The sequence below is a fragment of the Heptranchias perlo genome, chromosome 11 (assembly GCF_035084215.1).
Source record: "Heptranchias perlo isolate sHepPer1 chromosome 11, sHepPer1.hap1, whole genome shotgun sequence".
Taxonomy (NCBI): Eukaryota; Metazoa; Chordata; class Chondrichthyes; order Hexanchiformes; family Hexanchidae; genus Heptranchias; species Heptranchias perlo.
Window position 1 is genome coordinate 51,168,566 of NC_090335.1, and position 23,680 is coordinate 51,192,245.

A 23,680-nucleotide genomic window follows, 5' to 3' on the forward strand; every position below is an offset into this window, starting at 1 on the left:
TTAGTTTCCATTTCAGATGTTGACATAAATATTGACATAAAAATTGTTATGAAGTAATGCTTGTGGGCAGGAAGTGCATGGCATAGGCAAGATTTTTAGTACATGTAATCCACCCCGTTATTTGAACCCTGAAGAAGTTGTCATTGACTCCATTCTATCTTTTATGCATGATGTGGAGATGCCAGTGATGGACTGGGGTTGACAATTGTAAACAATTTTACAACACCAAGTTATAGTCCAGCAATTTTATTTGAAATTCACAAGCTTTCGGAGGAAGGAGGAAGCCTCCGAAAGCTTGTGAATTTCAAATAAAATTGCTGGACTATAACTTGGTGTTGTAAAATTGTTTACAATCTTTTATGCACTTTTTATATTTATGGACTTAAAATTTCCAGGTGATTTCTTTCCAACTCCAAACTCATATCCTTTAGAGTGGTATATACTACAAGCCTTGGTGGTGTAAAAAATGCCCAATATTGTTTATATGATTGATAGGGTCCTATTATAGAGTTGCAACATATTTGGTATATATTCTAAAAATAAATTTATTCATGCTGCCCTGTTGGAAAATCTGAAAAGTCTTACTGTATTAGTGATGATGCCTATGAGACAAAATACAGTTGAGAGTAAAATATATAATCCAGGCAAAAAGTATTTGGCTGGAAATTTCTGATGCAAGTCAGTGTCTAGCACAACTCTATTGATACAAAAATAGTATCCAGTTACTGGGAATGTAGAATAATGCTGCAGTTCAGTTTATCATTTACCCAATAGAAGTACTATTATTGGGCACTGCTGTATATAAATGATCACATTTTCATCTCAATTTCATATAAATCATTGTAAAGCAAACAAGTATATCAGTGGAAAACAGTGCAATATTCCAGTTTATGCCAGGAGTGAAAATGCTTTCAAAACTCACAAGTAACTAAATTGTTACTTTTTACTTGAAGATAGTTTTCACAGGTAAGCTAAACTGGGTTATTCTATGGTTTCTCACTATATTCTACATTAACCATATGTAGTAAAAACAATTCTTTGAAAACCAATAAAAATAGATTCCACTTCTGCTGAGGTTTCACTCCCAACAATTCTCTAGAAATGATAAGTAACGCCATTGTTTTTATACATCAAATCGGTATCTTGATACAAACAAATAGGAAACTTAACAGTAACTAATTACTGTGAATGGTGAGCCTTTACCCATGGATAGTTTGCAAATATTTAGCATTTCATCTTTTAACATTTAGATTAAGCATCTTTGCATATGAGGTTCCTTCATAATTTCCTTTAAAGGCATTAAATGGCCCAATACAGATAAAATCCCGAATATTGAATCTGTGAGAATAGCAAAGATGTACATTTCTTAAGGGATTCTCCATAAACAGGGTTTCTGCCAAAGTGATGGCAGCGAAGCAAGAGAGGCATGAAAAATTTCCCGGCAAATGAAATGAAATCAGGACAGGTTAAAACTCTTTAAGTGATGGTACCAACTGGGGGACAAGTCATGTGGAATATTTCTACTTGGTATTCATAATCACAAAATAAATTATATGAAATAATATATTTATCCTTTGGGCTTACACAGTCCAACCATGTAATATAAATTAGGTTTTCACAGGATGGTTTCATGTAATTTTTCAGTATGGGTAATTCCTAATCATATGTTGTATAGAATACAACATATATATATGCACACACCAGTACTTTGCATACAAAATACAATGACAGTGTTCTAAAAAGTTATTTTCAACCCTATTTTGAGGCTACTGTAAATATCTATAATTGCTTGTAGAGAGATGATTTAAACAATGTCAAAGGTATTTTAAAATAATTGGCTGCTGACACCTTGCTATGTTACTTTATATTTTAATCAGCTTTGACAAAGCAACTGAAGTTTGAACTGATAAATATTTGTACTCTTTTTAAATGCTCTATTTGAATGTCTTTAAACATTCTATGTTGGCATTTGCATAGGAGTCAAATCTAAACATGATTAAGCACAAGTGCCAGTTGGAGTGAACTAGAGAATGCACAAATGTTATCACCCAACTTGCCATCTTGTCCTTGTAATTTATTCCAAATTTTGTTACTTTTTTGTTGCCTTCCAAGAGACCAGGATGGATTTGAGTAATGAAATGCTGCTCAAGGCTGTGGATGCTAGGACAATTGGAGTTTTCAAGACTTGGATAGATAGATTTTTATTAGGTAAGCGTATCAAAGGATATGGAGCAAGACAGGTAAATGAAATTGAGGTGCAGATCAGCCATGATCTAATTGAATGCTGGAGCAGGTTCAAGGGGCTGAATGGCCTACTCCTGTTCCTAATGTTCCTATGTTCCTAAGTATTGACCGTGTAATGAATGATCAACTAACTGCACTTAGTTCCTTCTACAAGGGTGGGATGCTCAGAAATCATTTTGCATTCTATCCAGCCACAAATTGATGAACCTCATTCCCAAAACAGTGGCAGGCAGATTTGAAGAGCTTTGAACTCGTGGCCATCTCATTGGCAGGATGGTGCTTCTCTGTTTACACTATTAGGCTATTCACTTTTTTTCTTCCCCTTAACACCTCACAGTTCCATCCATCTTTTTTCAATGATGGAAATTAAACAGAAAAGCTAGACTTCCTCTTAATAATTTTTGACAGTGCTGCTCAATGTACCATTTAAAGGAGATGTTATTGCTGTCTTTGGAGCATCAAAAACAATTTTGGCCCAGATTTTCCTGGGGACTTGCATCATTATAATGGCACATCCATGGCAGAGGGACCCTTAGATGGCACAAAAGAAAGAAGAAATTATGGAGTAAGTGACTTTTAATTATGCTACCCCATATTTTCCTGGTACTTTTGTGCCACTCCGCCATTACCCTCGCCGAAAACAATTAGAAAATATTTATCATAGCTCCACCCCACCCCCCATTGCAGGTATGGTTCAAAGAACATAACAATAAAAGGAAAAAACACTGCACAATGTACTTCTTGATCTCTCCATTAATTTTGTGAATAATGATTATCTGAAATTGTTATTAATTTCAATTATTGTTTAACATACTGCATATAATATTGATTACTCGGATGCCCTTAAGAAATAGATTGAGAAAACTTTTAGGGAACTGTCTTCAGTAATTGCCATAGTACATTAGTACTGAGTTAACCCTCTCCTATCGCGAATTGTTAAAAATAGTCCTTGAAATTCCTCAAAAACATGATCTGCAAAAGGTTTTTTTGTTTCCTTTTGTAATTTTTATGCCTGGTTACATATTAAAAGTGCAGCTTTATTTCTCGTTACTAAAGGTCAGTATTTTGAGAATTTTAACTTATTTGATATTAGTGAGAGGCAAGAAAACCATTGTCAGTTAGACATACTCTTCCCTTAATTTCTCCAAATATGGAACCATATTTGAGCTACTACATTTACTTTTCATAAAATCAATGACAAAGTGAAAATTTGGCTTTACTCATTCAAATTTTGACATAAACCAAAATATAAATTCTGCTAATTAAAACAATTTCAAGGTTCTTGGTACCCAAATGTCACTAACTTTGGTTTTCTTCTTAATCCAGTCAAGATGACCTACTTTAAATTAGTTTTGGTTTCTGGCCTACTTATTCATATTTACTGCATATTGTTGGAAGCCATATTGAAAATCATTTGGTGTGAGAAGGTTAAAGTTGTGATATTAAGCAAGTTTTCCAGTCAGTGTTATTGCCGATATTGTGAACAAAGTCATCTTGTCCCTTTTTAATTTTTATGCTCAGTACAGTACAGTAGCAAAGTGGTTATGTTACTGGAGTAGTAATCCTGAGGCCTGGACTAATAACCCGGAGTCATGAGTTCAAATCCCGTCACGGCAGCTGGTGAATTTAAACTCAATTAATTAAATAAAAATCTGGAATTAAAATACTAGTATCAGTAATGGTGGCCATAAAACTACCGGATTGTCGTAAAAACCCATCTGGTTCACTAATGTCCTTTAGGGAAGGAAACATGCCGTCTTCACCTGGTCTGGCCTATATGTGACTCCAGACCCACAGCAATGTGGTTGATTCTTAATTGCCTTCTGAAATGGCCTAGCAAGCCACTCAGTTGTACAATCTCGCTAAAAAAAGTCATCATAAGAATAAAACCGACGGACCACTAGGCACCGGACACGACAAAGGTAAACCAAGCCCAGTCGACCCTGCAAAGTCTTCCTCACTAACATCTTGTGCCAAAATTGGGAGAGCTGTCCCACAGACTAGTCAAGCAACAGCCTGACATAGCCATACTCACAGAATCATACCTTTCAGCCAACATCCCAGACTCTCCCATCACCATCCCTGGCTATGTCCTGTCCCACCGGCAGGACAGACCGACCAGAGGTGGCGGTACAGTGATATACAGTCAGGAGGGAGTGGCCCTGGGAGTCCTGAACATTGACTCTGGACCCCATGAAATCTCATGGCATCAGGTCAAACATGGGCAAGGAAACCTCCTGCTGATTACCACCTACCGCCCTCCCTCAGCTGATGAATCAGTCCTCCTCCGTGTTGAGCACCACTTGGAGGAAGCATTGAGGGTAGCAAGGCCACAGAATGTACTCTGGGTGGGGGACTTCAATGTCCATCACCAAGAGTGGCTCAGTAGCACCACTACTGACCAAGCTGCCAAATCCTGAAGGACATAGCTGCCAGACGGGCCTGCGGCAGGTGGTGAGCGAACCAACACGAGGGAAAGACTTACTTGACCTCGTCCTCACCAATCTACCTGTCGCAAATGCATCTGTCCATGACAGTATTGGTAGGAATGACCACCGCACAGTCCTCGTGGAGACGTAGTCCCATCTTCGCAATGAGGACACAATCCAACGTGTTGTGTGGCACTATCACAGTGTGAAATGGGATAGATTCAGAACAGATCTGGCAGTTCAAAACTGGGCATCCATGAGGTGCTGTGGGCCATCAGCAGCAGCAGAATTGTATTCCAGCACAATCTATAACCTCATGGCCTGGCATATTCCTCACTCCACCATTACCAATAAGCCAGGGGATCAACCCTGGTTCAATGAGGAGTGTAGAAGAGCATGCCAGGAGCAGCACCAGGTGTACCTAAAAATGAGGTGCCAACCTGGTGAAGCTACAACTCAGGACTACATGCATGCTAAACAGCAGAAGCAACATGCTGTAGACAAAGCTAAGCGATTCCACAACCAATGGATCAGATCAAAGCTCTGCAGTCCTGAATGGTGGTGGACAATTAAACAACTAACGGGAGGAGGAGGCTCTGTAAACATTCCCATCCTCAATGATGGCAGAGTCCAGCACATGAGTGCAAAAGACAAGGCTGAAGCATTTGCAACCGTCTTCAGCCAGAAGTGCCGAGTGGATGATCCATCTTGGCCTCCTCCCGATATCCCCACCATCACAGAAGCCAGTCTTCAGCCAATTCGATTCACTCCACGTGATATCAAGAAACGGCTGAGTGCACTGGATACAGCAAAGTTTATGGGCCCCGACAACATCCCAGCTGTAATGCTGAAGACTTGTGCTCCAGAACTAGCTGCGCCTCTATCCAAGCTGTTCCAGTACAGCTACAACACTGGCATCTAACCAACATTGTGGAAAATTACCCAGGTATGTCCTGTCCACAAAAAAAAAAGCAGGACAAATCCAACCCGGCCAATTACCGCCCCATCAGTCTACTCTCAATCATCAGCAAAGTGATGGAAGGTGTCGTCGATAGTGCTATCAAGCGGCACTTACTCACCAATAACCTGCACACGGATGCTCAGTTTGGGTTCCACCAGGACCACTCAGCTCCAGACCTCATTACAGCCTTGGTCCAAATATGGACAAAAGAGCTGAATTCCAGAGGTGAAGTGAGAGTGACTGCCCTTGACATCAAGGCAGCATTTGACCGAGTGTGGCATCAAGGAGCCCTAGTAAAATTGAAGTCAATGGGAATCGGGGGAAAACTCTCCAGTGGCTGGAGTCATACCTGGCACAAAGGAAGATGGTAGTGGTTGTTGGAGGCCTATCATCTCAGCCCCAGGGCATTGCTGCAGGAGTCCCTCAGGGCAGTGTCCTAGGCCCAACCATCTTCAGCTGCTTCATCAATGACCTTCCCTCCATCATAAGTTCAGAAATGGGGATGTTCGCTGATGATTGCACAGTTTTAATTTCCATTCGCAACCCCTCAAATAATGAAGCAGTCGAGCCCGCATGCAGCAAGACCTGGACAACATGCAGGCTTGGGCTCATAAGTGGCAAGTAACATTCGCGCAAGACAAGTGCCAGGCAATGACCATCTCCAACAAGGGAGAGTCTAACCACCTCTCCTTGACATTCAGTGGCATTACCATCGCCGAATCCCCCACTATCAACATCCTGGGGGTCACCATTGACCAGAAACTTAACTGGACCAGCCATATAAATACTGTGGCTACAAGAGCAGGTCAGAGGCTGGGTATTCTGTGGCGAGTGACTCACCTCCTGACTCTCCAAAGCCTTTCCACCATCTACAAGGCACAAGTCAGGAGTGTGATGGAATACTTTCCACTTGCCTGGATGAGTGCAGCTCCAACAACACTCAAGAAGCTCGACACCATCCAGGACAAAGCAGCCTGCTTGATTGGCATCCCATCCACCACCCTAAACATTCACTCCGTTCACCATTAGTGCACTGTGGCTGCAATGTGTACCATCCACAGGATGCACTGCAGCAACTCGCCAAGGCTTCTTCGACAGCACCTCCCAAACCCGCGACCTCTACCACCTAGAAGGACAAGAGCAGCAGGCACATGGGAACAACACCACCTGTATGTTCCCCTCCAAGTCACACACCATCCCGACTTGGAAATATATCGCCGCTCCTTCATCGTCGCTGGGTCAAAATCCTGGAACTCCCTTCCTAACAGCACTGTGGGAGAACCTTCACCACATGGGCTGTAGCGGTTCAAGAAGACGGCTCACCACCACCTTCTCAAGAGCAATTAGGGATGGGCAATAAATGCTGGCCTCGCCAGCGCCACCCACATCCCATGAACGAATAAAAAAGAAATTACTTCTAATGAAATGGGATACAATGTGACAGTGAAATTGAAGTGAATTATTGAAAATTAGTGATAATCTTACCTCCAGCTCACATGAAATGCCATTGGCTTCCAGACCTAGATTCTGCATTTTGTTGTTCTTACATTTCCTACAGGTCTCTAGAAAAACAGTTGCTGGGAAAAACTATAATTGCTGCACAGATTCACAAAAGGGACACTATCCAATTACATGCAATGGGTTGACTGTAACATCTACCGCTTATTACGCTTATTTCAGATCACGTTAATGGAGTGTGCACAAGCCCTACTTCCCAACCTTGCAACACCGGGAAGCGCCTTTCCATTGCTGATACTTCAAAGCTGAACCGTCGTGGACCAGGCCGACCACCTTTTCGAAAAGCACAGTCAGCTGCCTGCATGGAAGTCTCGCTGCCTGTCACCCACACAGAAGGTGTGTGTGAGTGTATGTTCATATATGCATATGTCTTAATGTGTTCTCAGTAGACTGCAGTGACCAGGTACAGCAAATACATTGGTATCAAATTGCTAGCAGCTGGAAACAATATGACTCCTAACACTGATTATATAGTTACTAATTTAGCCACCTAGTGACATCATAGATGCTCTTGCCATCAGGTACTGCATGCCCCAGAGTGTGACTACTTGTATTGTGCATTTATGTAGAATTGGAGGTTATACCACCAGTGAAAATTCTTATTTTACCCTATTCAAATAAAATAACTAAATTTAAAGTCCAAGCCTATGGACTAACATTGTAGTGATTTAAGTCAAAATCTTTTCTGCTGTCACCAAAGTTGACACATCTAATGGAATAATGCCAAGAAAATTCAGTCCTATTTACAAAATAGTACATTCTGAACTTTGCTCATCAACATGATCCTTTGCCATGCTTTTCTTACGAGCTTTTTAGATTAAAAATAAAAACAGAAAATGCTGGAAACGCTCAGCAGGTCAGGCAGCATCAATGGAGAGAGAAACAGAGTTAACATTTCAGGTCCTGAAATATTAGCTCTGTTTCTCTCTTCCACAGATACTGCCTGTTTCCAGCATTCTCTCTTTTTATTTCAGATATCCGGCACCTGCAGTATTTTGCTTGAGCTTTTAGATTGTTTTTCTGGACAGATATCTTTTGTGATCGTAATTTTTCATGTTAGGGAAAGAGTCATTCCTGCTTATACCCGCTGAAAAAAATCAGATTTAGTATTAGTTGGGTTAATCAATTTAAAAATAAAAATAGAAATTTCAGGTGTGATGTGTCATTCAGAGTATTTCATTAGAAGAAACTATTGTAGTGTTTCTTAGTGGCATAGATAATACCCTGGTGTGATTAGTACCACATGTAAACAATCAGTGAGACTGATAGCTCTTGAACACTGAAGTCACTATTATGTTGCACTCAAAAAAGTCCATGAGTTATGTGTTATCCATGTGTTAATTCACACCGGTGTTAGAATATGTGGTCATTGAGGTTTAAGTGATTTTTCTTCACACTGAAACCTGACTTTAGAGGAGAGTGATGGTAAAATATGGTCAAGTATTGCAGCTCACGGTGGTCAAAAATTAATGTGAAAAATTAATATACTGATGTTAAGGCATTTCCAAAGACCACAAATATTACAGAAATCAAGGTTTTGCAAAATAATACAGTATCCCACTTACGATTATTTTCTGTAACTGAGAATTCTAGTCACAATTGAATCATCACATTGTGCAAGAAGAAATGCCCTTTTGGTTAAAATTAAAATGTTACGATGTTTGCAGGGATGGATGTGTGAAAGAAAGGACAGTAGTGCCTTTCATGATCTCAGGATGTCCCAAAGTGATTTACAGTCAATGAACTACATTTGAAGTGTAGTGACTGTGTAGGAAAATTGTATGTCAGGGATTATGTTGATGAAACCATTAAAGTGTTAATAAACAGGATGAATTCTCTAAATGTTGCTTGTGAAATAATAAATGCCACTATTGCATTTATTTTTGCCTCCTTTTTCACCTTATCATGAAAAAGGTACCAAAAAAAACTTACTGAAGAAATGTTATTTCTGCTTAATCTCTCTCCTCCATGCCTAGCTGATGTGAAACAGTGATAGCTTCTCAAAGGGTAATCATTCTTTATCATTTAATCGTTTGTATTTTTACCTAGGAAGCTTTACTGGTGGGATAGCCTATTTATTATTCCACACCTTTTACCCCTTTCTTATCAAACATTTACTGTTTTTACACACAGTATGAATGTTACTGCTGGTCTTTTGAGATGTATTATTATTTCTATACTGAAAGTAGATTTTATACTGATCATACTTTCATACAGAAACTTAAGAGGATATAGTCCATATGTTTACTCCAGGTTACTTATTCTATTAACCTACGGAGTTTTCTGTTTCATTCATTATTTTGCCCTTGTCAGTCTATAACCAGTGGTGTCATTATTTCCATAGAGAAATGTAACTAAGTGAGAGATCTAAATATTTCAAAGAATATTTTAATAAAATGAATTGTAAAGGTTTATCACATACTTGTAAAAAAAAGAATTTACAAATGGTCTAAGTTGTAAATAAATGTTTTATTTGTATTGACAATACAAATAAAACTTATTAAACTTAAGAAATAATATTACAGTAACCCAAATATTATCTTGTACAGGAGTTTAAACTTTACAGTTTAAAATAGAACACAACCTTGGTTTAACTGACTACATCCTGATGTATTACAGGTGGTATATGAGCAAGCTATCCGAAAATCCTTCCATAGGTTAAAGAGTTAAGGAACTTGCGTACTCTTTAATTGCTGATTTTGCCACTAGCTCAGTATCTAGAACTGCTAACCCTGTTACAAAGTATATAACACTATCTGAGTGATAGTTAAAGCATAGATAATATGCAAACATTTCTTTTCGATGTTGGTCAGCTTTACATGTGTTTGAGACAATGTGACTGTCATCATTCAGCAAAGATATCACCAGGTGGTTCTGGACTTTTTTTTGAACCAGAACATGCCTCACAAACTAGGGCTTTCAATTATACTGAATACAAGTGTGGATTAATAATATATTCTTTTATCCACAGTCTATGTAATGAAAGACCGAATTCGCTAATGGCCGTGCAAAGCTATATCATGTATTTACATATGTATCTTAACTGTAAAGGTCATTAATACATTTTACATCTTTTGGAACATAATTTCTTTTTTGCAACTGTTTGTTCAATAGTTCTGTGTTTAAGTAGTTTCCATTCTAATTGTCTTCAGTGTCTCAGTGTCTTGAATGACTGGCCTACTCTTTCACTCCCCACCCCTTAATGGCAGTTTTGGAAATCCAGAACTAGTTGTTTGCTTGAACTTTACCAGTTGTGATTTAAAAACTGCTTCTTGGCATCCCCAGAGGCTCAGCAAGTTATCTATTAAGTAGCTGAAGCATCTGGACCAGAAAGATTCATGGTTTACTTCCTAGTCTATGCTTATTTAGTCAATCTCAACTGAGGTAGCACAAGAATCGCTACAAATGGCTACAGCACCCATGTGTTAGGGAGCAAAATATCAGCCAAGGTTCCCGTTCCAGATCACTTACAACCAAGCCCATGCTAGACGTCCATATCTGTGGCTGTTGGGTGAGGACAGGATCAGACTTGGCTGTGATACCCAATATGGTCCATCAGCCTAATCACATTCATCGTCAAGGCTTACATTACATTACATAGAATTATATAGAATGTACAGCATAAAAACAGGCCATCCAGCCCAAGAAGTCCATGCCGGTGTTTATGCTCCACACGAGCCTCCTCCCTCCCTACTTCATCTAACCCTATCAGCATGTCCTTCGATTCCTTTCTCCCTCACGTGCTTATCTAGCTTCCCCTTAAATGCATCTATGCTAGTCGTCTCAACTACTCCTTGTGGTAGCGAGTTCTACATTCTAACCACTCTCTTGGTAAAGAAGTTTCTCCTGAATTCCCTATTGGATATATTAGTGACTATCTTATATTTATGGCCGCTAGCTCTGGTCTCCCCCGCAAGTGGAAACATCTTCTCTACACCTACCCTATCAAACCCTTTCATAATCTTAAGACATCTGTCAGGTCATCCCTCAGTCTTCTCTATTCAAGAGAAAAGAGCCTCTGCCTGTTCAATCTTTCCTGATCGTTTTAATCTCTCAGTTCTGGTATCATCCTAGTAAATCTTTTTTGGACCTTCTCCAGCGCCTCTATATTCTTTTTATAATATGGAGACCAGAACTGTTCACAATACTCCAGGTGTGGTCTAACCATGGTTCTATACAAGTTTAATATAACTTCTCTGCTTTTCAATTCATCCCTCTAGAAATGAACCCCAATGCTTCGTTTTCTTTTTTTGTGGCCTTATTAACCTGCGTCGCTACTTTTAGTGATTTGTGTATCTGCACCCCATATCCCTCTACTCCTTGACCTCATTTAGACTCTTATTATCCAAGCAGTATGTGGCCCCCTTATTCTTCCTACCAAAATGTAATACCTCACACTTATCTATATTGAAATTCATTTGCCAATTACACGCCCATTCCGCAAGTTTATTAATATCTTCCTCTATTTTGTCTCAGTCCTCCTCGGTATTAACTATAACCCCCAATTTGGTGTTGTCCACAAATTTTGAAATTGTACTTCCGATTCCCAAGTCCAAATCATTTATGTAAATGGTGAACAACAGTGGTCCCAGCACCGATCCTTGTGGATCACCACTTCCCATCTTTTGCCACTCTGAGTAACTACCTTTAACTCCTACTCTCTGTTTTGTGTTTTGTAGCCAGCTTGCTATCCATTCTGCTACTTGTCCCCAGACTCCAAATGCGGCATCTTATCGAAGGCCTTTTGAAAATCCAAATATATTACATCTACTGCATTACCCTTGTCTAACCTTTCTGTTACCTCCCCTTAAACACATATGAATAATGACTGAGGTATTAAAGGTTGACTGTGCAACAATGCTAAAGCAAGTAACGGAGAAGAGAAAATTGGGAAGAAAAACAGGGAAAAAACAGTTTTGGGTGGATACTTGCTATTTTAATAGTATAATTGTAACTTGGCTTGTTTTCGATACTCCTGGCACGGGCCAAATGCCAGCATATATCCACTCACTGAGTATGGAGATGATCTGGACTGTTAACACTTTTGTAATTTTGTTCCGTGACTGGCCTACAGAAGTTGCAGTCCAAGTGAGGGAAGTTGGACAATGTCTGAATAGAAAATTTTCACTCTTGCACTGACTTCCTCCGTGCTCCCCCCTGCCTCTGTTGGACACCCAGCTGAACAAACCGAATAAGCGCACTTCACCAAAGTAAGCATAAGTGACAAACAGCCCTGGGCATCAAACCGAAGATCTGCTTGGGAGCCTAGAACAAAAAACGAAGAACTGCCAGATGATCTTGTTGCCGAGACATTCAAATTCCACCCAAAACAGGTCTAAAATCATCGGAATGACAGCTCCTCGCGCCAGTCCATGCCTGCCTGAAGCCCAGGCCAACTTCACCTTCAGGCCATTTTAAATGGGCACCATGATACAGATTGCAGGTCAGGGTGGGCAGGAAATTGGGCGGCTTCTACACTGAGCTGGCAGGCAGGTTGAGTATGGGAGGGAAGGTGATCCGGGGGAGGGTGTCCTCAAACATGCTGGCAGCAGGCCAGCAATTTTTTATGGGTTCAGATGGCCCATAAAAATAAAAACTGAAAGTTTGTTAGGCCTTTTTTAAGCGGCTTCCAGCGGTACTTTTAAGGATCACTGGTTAGCTGCTCAATGCCTGGGACACCTAGGCGGAGCATGTGCGGCACAAGCTCTACCCATTTGTACGTGAATTTCACATTCAGGGTCTTACAACTGCCATAGGACCCTGATTTGCATATTTAAGGAGTCTAACGCCTGTTTCAGGTGGGTGGTCTTGATGATTAAAGGTTGCCTGAGCTAACGTGGCATCAGGCATAATTCAGGCGTGGCTAATCATGCCACAAAATTCAGAGGCTTTATGCCGATTTTATGTGCTTCCTTTTGGTTTTGTTATGTATGTTATCTCATCTGTGTTATCCCTTTGAAATCTTATTCTCTCTATTGTGTTATCTTTCATTAAGCAGAGGAGATAGTGAAAACTGCAGACATTGCAGTGACAGGAACGATGATGTCAATTTGTGGCCATTCAACAGTAAATATAGTCATTACCTTGGGGTGGTGGGGGGGCGGGGGGGCAGAGATTTTCATTTTGATTTATCCATTTTTAGATAGGCTGTAGGTTGGCTCCCGAAGAGTGGCAGTGTATCACATTTTGAGTGAGAAAAAATTTACATTGGCCAGATTACTTTACAAGAGGATCTCTGTTCAGCTAGGCTTCAAGAACAATTATGTTAAAGTGCGCATCTCATTTACTGTTTCAATTGATAGACCTTATGTGGGAGTGAGAATTAAAAGATCAGAGAAAATTGAAAATTTTGCACAGAAAAAAATACTGCCAATAGTTTTTCTGACAAAATTATTTGCTACTGAGTGACAGTAATGAGCCCAATCATCTCAAGTGCCCTGTAACATGTAAGATTATCAATAATTGTACAGAAATAGGACCATTGGATCAGAAACATGACCATATATAAACATTAAAATATCTGCCCTATATGTTTATTCTACATCTTAGCTGTCTAAGATGATTATTCCCTCTAACATTTTGTCAGGACTTTTTTATAAGCCAACACTTGTTACCTTTTTCCAATACACAGAATGAAAGTTTGGACATTGTTATGTTCTGCATAAAGTTGCATCTTCGGATAAAAATGTAAGGACCGAAATTCCGCACACTTCCGGTGCACTTCCACCATTTCTCCAGTAGGAGTGCGATGGAAAAGCTGCAAGACATGGATACGCCAGGTCCCAGCCTTGATCCAGAGTTTCCATCTAGCCTTTTAGGGACGGAGCCTCCACCCATGTCAAAAAAAATTAAAACTCCACGGGAAAAGTGATCCATCCGTGGCTAACCAAAGAAGTTAAGGATAGTATTAGATTAAAAGAAGGGGCTTATAATGTTGCAAAGATGAGTAGTAAGCCTGAGGATTGGGAGAGTCTTAGAAACCAGCAAAGGATGACCAAAAAATTTATAAAAAGGGAGAAAATAGAATGAGAGGAAACTAGCAAGAAATTTAAAAACAGATTGTAGGAGCTTCTACAGCATGTAAAAAGGAAGAGAGTAACAAAAGTAAACTTTAGCCCTTACAGGCTGAGGCAGGAGAAATTATAATGGGAAATAAGGAAATGGTAGAGACGTTAAACAAATATTTTGTATCTGACTTCACAGAATAGGACACAAAAGCATACCAGAAATAGTGGGGAACCAAGGGGCTAATGAATGTGAGGAACTTAAAGTAATTAATATCAGTAGAGAAAAAGTGCTAGAGAAACTAATGGAACTAAAAGCTGACAAATCCCCTGGACCTGATGGCCTATATCCTAGGGTTCTAAAAGAGGTGGCTGCAGATGCATTGGTTGTGATCTTCCAAAATTCCCTAGATTCTAGAATGGTCCCAGTGGATTGCAAGGTAGCAAATGTAACACCGCTATTCAAGAAAGGAGGGAGAGAGAAAACAGGGAACTACAGTCCAGTTAACCTGACATTAGTTGTCAGGAAAATGCTGGAATCCATTATTAAGGAAGTGGTAACAGGGCACTTAGAAAATCATAATATGATTAGGTAGGGTCAACGTGGTTTTATGAAAGGGAAATCGTGTTTGACAAATTTATTAGAGTTTTTTGAGTATGTAACTAATGGTAAATAAAGGGGAACCAGTGGATGTAGTATATTTGGATTTTCAAAAGGCATTCGATAAGGTGCCACATAAAAGGTTGTTATGCAAGATAAGAGCTCATGGGGTTGGGGGTAATATATTAGCATGGATAGAGGATTGGTTAACAGACAGAAAACAAAGAGTAGGGATAAACGGGTCATTTTCAGGTTGGCGGGCTGTAACTAGTGGGGTGCCGCAAGGATCGGTGCTTGGGCCTCAGCTATTTACAATTTATATTAATGACTTAGATGAAAGGACTGAGTGTAATGTATCCAAGTTTGCTGATGATACAAAGCTAGGTGAGAAAGTAAGCTGTGAGGAGGACACAAAGAGTCTGCAAAGGGATATAAACAAGTTAACTGAGTGGGCAAGAAAGTGGTAGATGGAGTATAATGTGGGGAAATGTTAGATTATTTACTTTGGTGGGAAGAATAGAAAAGCAGAATATTTTTTAAATGGAGAGAAACTATTAAATGTTAGCGTTCAGAGAGATTTGGGTGTCCTCGTACAAGAAACACAGAAAGTTAGCATGCAGGTACAGCAAGCAATTAGAAAGACAAATAGCATGTTGGCCTTTATTGCAAGAGGGTTGGAGTACAAGGGTAAGGAAGTCTTGCTACAATTGTACAGGGCTTTGGTGAGACCTCACCTGGAGTACTGTGTACCGTTTTGGTCTCCTTATCTAAGGAAGGATATACTTGCCTTAGAGGGGGTGCAAAGAAGGTTAACTAGATTGATTCCTGGGATGAGAGGTTTGTCCTATGAGGAGAGATTGAGTAGAATGGGCCGATACTGTCTGGAGTTTCGAAGAAGGAAAGGTGTTCTCATTGAAACATATAAGATTCTAAGGGGGCTTGACAAGGTAGTTGTTGAGAGGTTGTTTCTCCTGGCTGGAGAGTCTAGAACTAGGGGGCATTGTCTCAGGATAAGGGGTTGGCCATTTAAGACTGTGATGAGAAGGAATTTCTTCACTCAAAGGGTTGTGAATCTTTGGAATTCTCTACCCCAGAGGGCTGTGGATGCTGAGTCATTGAGTAAATTCAAGGCTGTTAGGTAGATTTTTGGACTCTAGGGGAAATCAAGGGATATGGGGATCTGACAGGAAAGTGGAGTTGAGGTTGAAGATCAGCCATGATCTAACTGAATGGCGGAGCAGGCTCGAGGGGACCGTATGGCCTACACCTGCTCCTATTTCTTATGTTCTTTTGTTAAGCAGTGCCATTAGGCAGTGGGAGGGGCCAGCGGACTCCCAATGTCAGAAGTTCCTGCATCCCCAGCCTAGCCAAGAAAGATTGGCTGCAATATGCTGAATGTGGGCCTCATCTCAAGGTCCGTGCTTGGTTCACGGCTTGGACCCCTGAAGAAATAAAGTAAGGTTTTATATTTATATATGGCCTCTGGAGGAAGGCAGGTGCCCCTGGTGACATATAAATTAACGAACTACCCCCGCCCACCCCTTTACCCTCTAAACTTTGGCAGGTTCAGTGCTGGAGGTCCCAGGTGAGCACATCCCAGCATTTTGCTGGTTACCCTCCCGCATGGATTTTCAGCCTCTTAAACTCTACTGGTCCAGTACCCTAACAGTAGCAGCACTGATATCATCACCACATATTTGCAAGTTTGAGTCCCAAAGTTAACTTACACCTAATTTAGGTATCATGCATAATGATGAGTCATCGTAGTTCTCTGGGCCATTAGATATGCTTTTCATGCAGAGGAAAACTCACATGACAATCTTTCCTATTTACACATCCACAATACAGAGTTGAATTATTGATAGTTATGGAAAGACAGCCCTGTCCTCTCAGTTGAAAGAGATTGTGTAGGTGCCTAGTTGGGAGGGAGGTGAGTGAATTTAAACTAACGGGAAGAATCAGTCAATTGCCTGAGATGGCCAGTTAATATTTAGGGAAGAAAACCCATTGGAGTGGAGTGATCCAGCCCATCAATGAGTTATTGTCCAAGGTTTTGTTATTCTGTATGTACTGAAATTAGATCTGTTATGTTAGTCCAATGCTTTCTGCACTGTCTATCTGGAAAAAATGGGGTGTTTTCTATATAATTACACCATCAATATTTTATGATGATTTCAGTGTTAATGTTGTGCTTTTTTTTAAAAGAGACAGTATCCCAGTTGATCCATCTAGTTTGTAATTTGAAAAACCAATGCAAACAATGTTTCTAGTAATTCATTCATTTCAATGTACTCCGTCCTTTTCAAAAGAGAAAAGGATTTCATTAAAAAAAAAGTGGGATACAGATTTATTCAGAGCATTGAACGGGGACAGGTAAATTAATATGGGCCAGTCAAGGACTAATGTTGAAAGACAATTATATTAAAATAAGCAACGTAGTAGTCTAGCCATTTTAAAAAAATTAATAATTAAAGATCCCACTAGACTGCCATCTTGGATTTATTTTTTGGGCACCTGGACCTGCAGAAAATGTCACTTTAAAATCAAATAAAACATTTGAAAATAAGAACAATTCATAGTATCATAGTACCTAATTTTTGACACAAGTAGCTGCTACACTAGTTCATAGTGGCATCTAGTGGCAGAAATAAAGTCCTGCAATAAGTGGATCGGTAGGTTCTCTGCACTAGTAATACCACGCAAAATATAATTCAATAATAACTTTTAACCCTTACACATATTTCACATCCCTATAACAAAAGTCCTAGTTGATTCATCTCCTACCAATCATTTGATGAGTTTTGACACTACTTGGCTAGGCTTGTGAGGTATGTGCAGAAGCAGCAACTGCAACAACAAAGCAGGAGGTCTCATCTCAGTGATGCCCCCACCAGATATGACACAAACATGAAATCGTGTTACACCTGTATCAATCAAATTGCCTGCATTTAGGCTGGCATTTGTAGGTTAAAATCCACCTACTTTTTAAAAAATCTTCTTACTGCAATGCCACCGTCTTATTAATTGGTTGAATAGATGCACGACTATGTCCATGCTTTTTCTGAGAACTGGACAGATAACATTGGATTGGACCAGAGTGAAAATGTGTACTCTTATGGACGGAACTGAACAGGAACCCTACAATTTTCATGCTGTTTTTTCAGCAGATTAACACCTGAGCAAATCAACAAACAACAGGCACATTAAAGGACCGATATGCCACAATTAAAATCATTACAACTTTAGTTATGTAATGTACAAACCCCATTTGAACAATATGTGCAAGGCTTTTGTTTCCCCCTTTAAATATTTCTTTAAAAAAAATTATTATCTATTTCTCCTTTACGTTGCCAGCATTGCCTTTTTGGGAATAGGTGTCCAAATAGCAGCAGGTTAATTAAAAGATGATATTGCTGAAAATGACAAAAAATAAAGGGTACATTTCCCTTTAATACAAGTTTTGTAGAAGGCTGGCATGATTTTTTTGCAAAGTAATTTTGTTTTTGAGGGGTCCAAGCTGCTAATAGGGTTTAGCAAACTGCTATCTGAGTCAGATTTGTACGGTATGGGCCGTAACAAAGGATACCGTTTTCCTGGGGCTCTGTTCTGGAAGAAAAAAGACACCTAATGATATTTTCAGCAGAATTTTCTATTCCAGTCATAAACAATGATTAGTTTGGCTGTGATTTCTGAAAATTGTACTTTATCATTTTAATTCCAACATGATTATTTTTCTTCTGTGTATAAACAATCTGATAATTGATGAATAGTAATGAACCTCTCATATTGTTAATGATTACAGTAAAATCTTATGATTCCGGTAACTCTAAAACATTGTGAGAGACAAATTAACTACAGAAAATATTCAGAATCACATTCCTGTGTCTCAGAATCATTTGATTTTGAGACAAGACAATGTGTGCCGTTTACAACTCATCCTTTTGCTGCAACCCAGTTGAATCACAACAGGCTTACCAAACTAATTTGTGCAGAAGGCGTTCTGTCTCTTTAAGCTGTTTTCCCTGAGTGTGTGCACCTCATATGCCTATCCCTTCAAACCTCTGTTGCTGAAGCATTGCCTGTTGTTGATGCTGATGTCTTGTCCATGTCAAATCATGTCAGTATTTGAATTTTACTCAATTTCATTATTCAGTCACAAAACCAGATATATTTAATTGAGCAATGTTAGCATGTGCTAGTGTTGATGTATATTTTCTTGTTTGACTGATACCAGATTTTATAGATACTATTAACATTGATGCTCTTAAGAAGTGACATCAGCTGTTACTAATGCCGTGAAATCTTCATCTGGTCACCAACATTTTCAAATGCAATTTTAAAACAGAGACTCATAACCTAAACTGAGCAGATCACAGTCACCAATAAAGTTTACAGGTTGATAATACAAGTACCTAGTAGATCAGTTGACTGAAGTAATTTAATTAACCAAATTAAAGAGGCCAAATGTGTGACAAAAGCCAATTTCTGAGAAATAGTATAGCAGGCCAAACCCTATACAAAGTAGATTCTTAAACTGTTACTATTCTTTATTTTTTGTCTCATTGCACCATAAAATACACTGTAGTTTTTATTACACTCTCAGTAGTTGATTAATCTGGTTAACCCGTTATATACTGTTAAGGGAAACATTCATTATCTACTAATGAATGCTTTGTCTACTAATGGCTATAGTGATGGGAGTGGAAATCTTAAGAGAAACAGCTCCTGAACTCAAAAGTCATTAAAAACAACTGCGATAATTTAATCTTTTTGCTTACAGTGATTAGACCGAGGCTTTTATCATAACAACAACATTTATATAGTGTCATTGATGTAGAAGAACGACCCAAGGCCCTTCACAGAGGCAAGCAGACGAAAATAGATGCTGAGCCAATGGAGCTATTAGGAGGGGCAACCAAAAGCTTGGTCAAAGAGGTGGATTTTAAGGAGGATATTAAAGGAGGAGTGGAAGACAGAGCAGTTTAGAGATGGAATTCCAGAGAGTAAGGCCTAGTCAACTCCTAGGCATGGCCACTAATGATGGTAGGAAAGGAAAGGAGATGTACAAGAGGCCAGAGTCGGAGTAACGCAAAGTTCGGGGGCAGGGAGGTTGTAGGAGGTTACAAAGATTGTGACTATTTTGTTCTATTTTAATAATTTATTATTTTCATTCATATACTGCGCATGACATGAATATGACCTATCCAACAGAAGGGAAAAACAGGTACCTTTGCTTTAAAGTTGATGTAACTGAACTCTTCGCTTCCTACAGTACATGAAGCTACACATTCAGTTATTTATTCCACTGTTGTTACCAACTAAGTTGTATTATTACAGTTGCAGGGGATATCTTTCATTCAGCTTAACACACTCTGTGTTTCAACTGAAGATTTATTTTCTTTAGCTACTTGTGGTAGGCTTTCAGAAGTCTACATCAGGTTTCATGTTTTGCACTGCATGCAAAAATCTCTTTTCTGTTAATAAATAACATGCACATGACTGACATTTACATTACTACTGATACCGTTCCCCTTGAACATGACAAACTTTCCTACCTCCTGCTCCTTTATCCCATTTACACTAAACTGCTGACCACCTAATTTCCCTTACAGGCCCCAATGCTAGTTGACATTGTAAACAATTCCGTCTCCTCGGGTACTGTTCACCTCCCTTTCAAAACCACCGTCATCACCAACCTCCTCAAAAAACCCACCCTTGACATTTTTCAAAATGTTTGACCATTTAATTTCATTTTTATTTAATGATACGACAGTGCCTAAAGATATTTACCTCCATGTTGAAAGTGCCTTTCTCAACTTTTTCGATCTACTGTTTCTGTTCATTTAATACTTCACATCCTGAAGTGTAGAGGAAGTCTAAAGAAGTCTTTCATCTTAGTGGGGGGGGGGGGGAAGGAATGCTCAAAATCCTTCCATTTTCTCCACCGGCCATACATACACACCAGGGAGAGCAGACTGACAATCATCTATCATGTCTCATAACTCATTCATTGTGCTCTGAAATGACTATTGTAAGTGAGCACAGTATACCTGCGATTGGGAACCTAGGTCCCATAACTCTACCACACTACTCATTGGTGCAACAACACATTATGGAATCATGTCACTCAGCTCTTTAAAAAGGCTTTCTCATTATAAGGTGAGTAATGACAAAAGATGATGCAACTACAGTATTTGACGACATGTCTCAGAAACTATTTTAACAAACTGAAATTTTTGATACAAAACGTCTGGATAATAGTCTTGTGGCAACAATGCTTTCACATAGTGAAGTAGGTGACATTGTAACTGATGCCTATGATGGATGCTTCCTGTCTCCCGACTCCACATGCTTTGACCTTAGAATAGAATCATAGAATGGTTACAGCACAGAAGGAAGCCATTCGGCCCATCGAGTCCAAGCCGTGTTGAGTCTACAATGTGGTACCTTATCGAAGGCCTTTTGAAAATCCAAATATATTACATCTACAATTGATGCTGAATATTAAGGATATGGAGATTGTGGAGTAATTTACAGAATGAATCCTGTGTTTTTAATTCCGTAGCATATCACCACGCCCCTGGAACAAATTCTTGAAGCTTAGCACCAGTCATTATAAATGAAGAATGCCAATTTATGTCAACCTTGCATTAAATTTATAACCCTCTAAAATATTGCAAAGAAAAAAAGTTGGAACTTTTGTAAACTTACTCACAAAGTAAAATAGCCAAGTAAAAACTATTTACTATTATTGAAGTTACCATATTAAAAGCAGGCATTAAATATACAATTGTTTTAAGTCATATTTACTAAAATAAAAGAACCGAAATTGCATTCTACTTGCCCATATAAAAAATGAAGTAATTCACTCAGCAGTAGTATCAGTACTGATATCAGTTACTTGCTTTCAAAGTAAACATTTTGATTGTGCATGTCTGCATGTTATTCTAGATAAGAATGAGCAAATCTCAGACTAAGCTGGACTGATATAAAATGTGACACAAGATTACTGTAAGAGAATCTACTGTGTGTCCCCTGTAGGCACCAATGTCACATTTTCATCGGTCAAGCTCAAAACAGGTTGCATTTCCCTACAGTGCCTGTGTGGATCTCTTGATTGTCATGGAATTTGCATGCCTGCGAGCGTTTTTGTAGGCAGCTTTTGTTTTAACTGATTGCTATATAATGAATGTCCCTTTTGCATGACTTTTGGGACAGTAGGCCACACTTCCAGACGGGCAATGCTTCAGCAATTGCACGGCATCAGTATTTTCTCTCACGATGAGCACCATGCTTCTTCATATTCATGGAATGAAAAAGGTAAGACTGAGTTGTATCAGTAAGTGATGAATGGCTTTACCCCTGAAGCAAGCCACCAAGCAAAATTGCAATTTTTAAAATGTGATTCCTTATTAAAACTATAATGTTTAAAAATTTAAACTTACAAATATATACCTCATATTTTATTGTCAACTTTATGTTGGGCCAGAATTTGTTGTAACTGGTCAATGAACAGTGCCCGCCATTAGTTCGACTTGTCCTTGCCCATTTAATTTCCGTGAGATCTTGCACTAGAAGTTGCTGGAAGTGCGAAATGGAACCGGCGCGGTGCCCTCCACTGGGCATCTGGGATCTGTGAACAGGGCAAGCAATTGTGTATCTCTTAACCAATCAGATTGAAGGATTGTGAAATGAACAGCGCAGAGTCTGAACAAGGAAGTATAAGTTAGAATAGAGATTTCAATGTCAAATCAGGTACAGAAAGAGAAATAAAGATAGGGAAAGAAAGATTGGATTAATAGAGAGAAAAAAGAGACAAAGAAAAAGTAAAAAAAATTAACAACAATTAAAAGCTGAAGGAATGAGATTACACACTTGTAAAAGTTAATTGTCAGTGCCAGAGAGGTTGTTTGGCAGTAATTAACACTTATCACGTTGTTTAAAAAGGTAGTTAGACTGAAATGGACAAGCCCGAACTTTTGGAGTCAAGTTTAGTTCATATCTACCATGCAAGTACAGGAACTTCATGCCATTCAATGCATTTGAATAGTGAGTCAGAGAGTGAGATGCCGTTTTCAAGAAGCTAATGGCAGAGCGGTGCATCTCGGCAGCAACTTCGGGATTTTCGCGTTTAACTACACATCTGCCCTTGCCAGTGGTCGCTGTGCGATTTGTGCATAAATTACAGTGAGCACTGTTAGCCTCACTGTTATTTTGACAGCAAATTCTGCCGAAAGTCAATGGATTGAAATGATTTACCCTTTAGAAGTATGCAAGAGCAGTCTGGGGGCAGTTTGGTCTCTGATTTTCCCCACTTGGTAGGAGCCTTTGACTGGACTTAGCCCCTCCATTGGATAGTGAAGTTTGGAAACTCTTTATCCCTAGGCATTTGCCAGCTGAAGAACTTCATTACAGACAGTAGCCTCCAAATCAAAATGCTCTCAACTGAGATCAACCTCATATCTCTGTGAGCAAACAAGCAATGCTCAAATTCAGACCACTTAAGGTTTTTAATTCAGTCAACTTTCATCCACAATGCAATATAGCACTAATGATGTGTTTATTTTCAACCATTATCTGGTCAGTTAATTTGACCAGCAAGTCATAACCGTGCCATAATAAGATGTAAGGCCTTTTTTAAGATTCTTTTTTCAAGCATTGAGTTTTAATAAGGAACCCATTAAATGTTTAAAAAAACACTCTTGTTGAAAATTCACTTTAATGGACTGAGTCCTCTGGGCATTCAATTTATTCATCTCTATTTCACCCCATATTTTTGCTGGTGTTACATCCCATGTGACAATTTTACTTGGCCTGATTTCTCCATAGTGCCATCACGATCAGGGCAGGTGCATTCTTAGCAGGATAAAACAAATTCTGAGCATCTCCCCATTAGTATATGTTGAGTCTCTACTTAGTGGTC

At 39.3% G+C, this 23,680-nt stretch overlaps 1 protein-coding gene across 2 annotated transcripts in view; it reads left to right on the forward strand.

Moving 5' to 3' along the window:
* Positions 1-23,680, forward strand: part of LOC137326962 (syntaxin-binding protein 5-like) — a 398,728-nt gene that overhangs the window by 360,803 nt on the left and 14,245 nt on the right. For both annotated transcript variants that reach the window (XM_067992335.1, XM_067992336.1), the window contains one exon: positions 7,315-7,488. In XM_067992335.1, the coding sequence (XP_067848436.1) occupies positions 7,315-7,488 (174 nt within the window). The remainder of the gene's footprint in view (positions 1-7,314; positions 7,489-23,680) is intronic.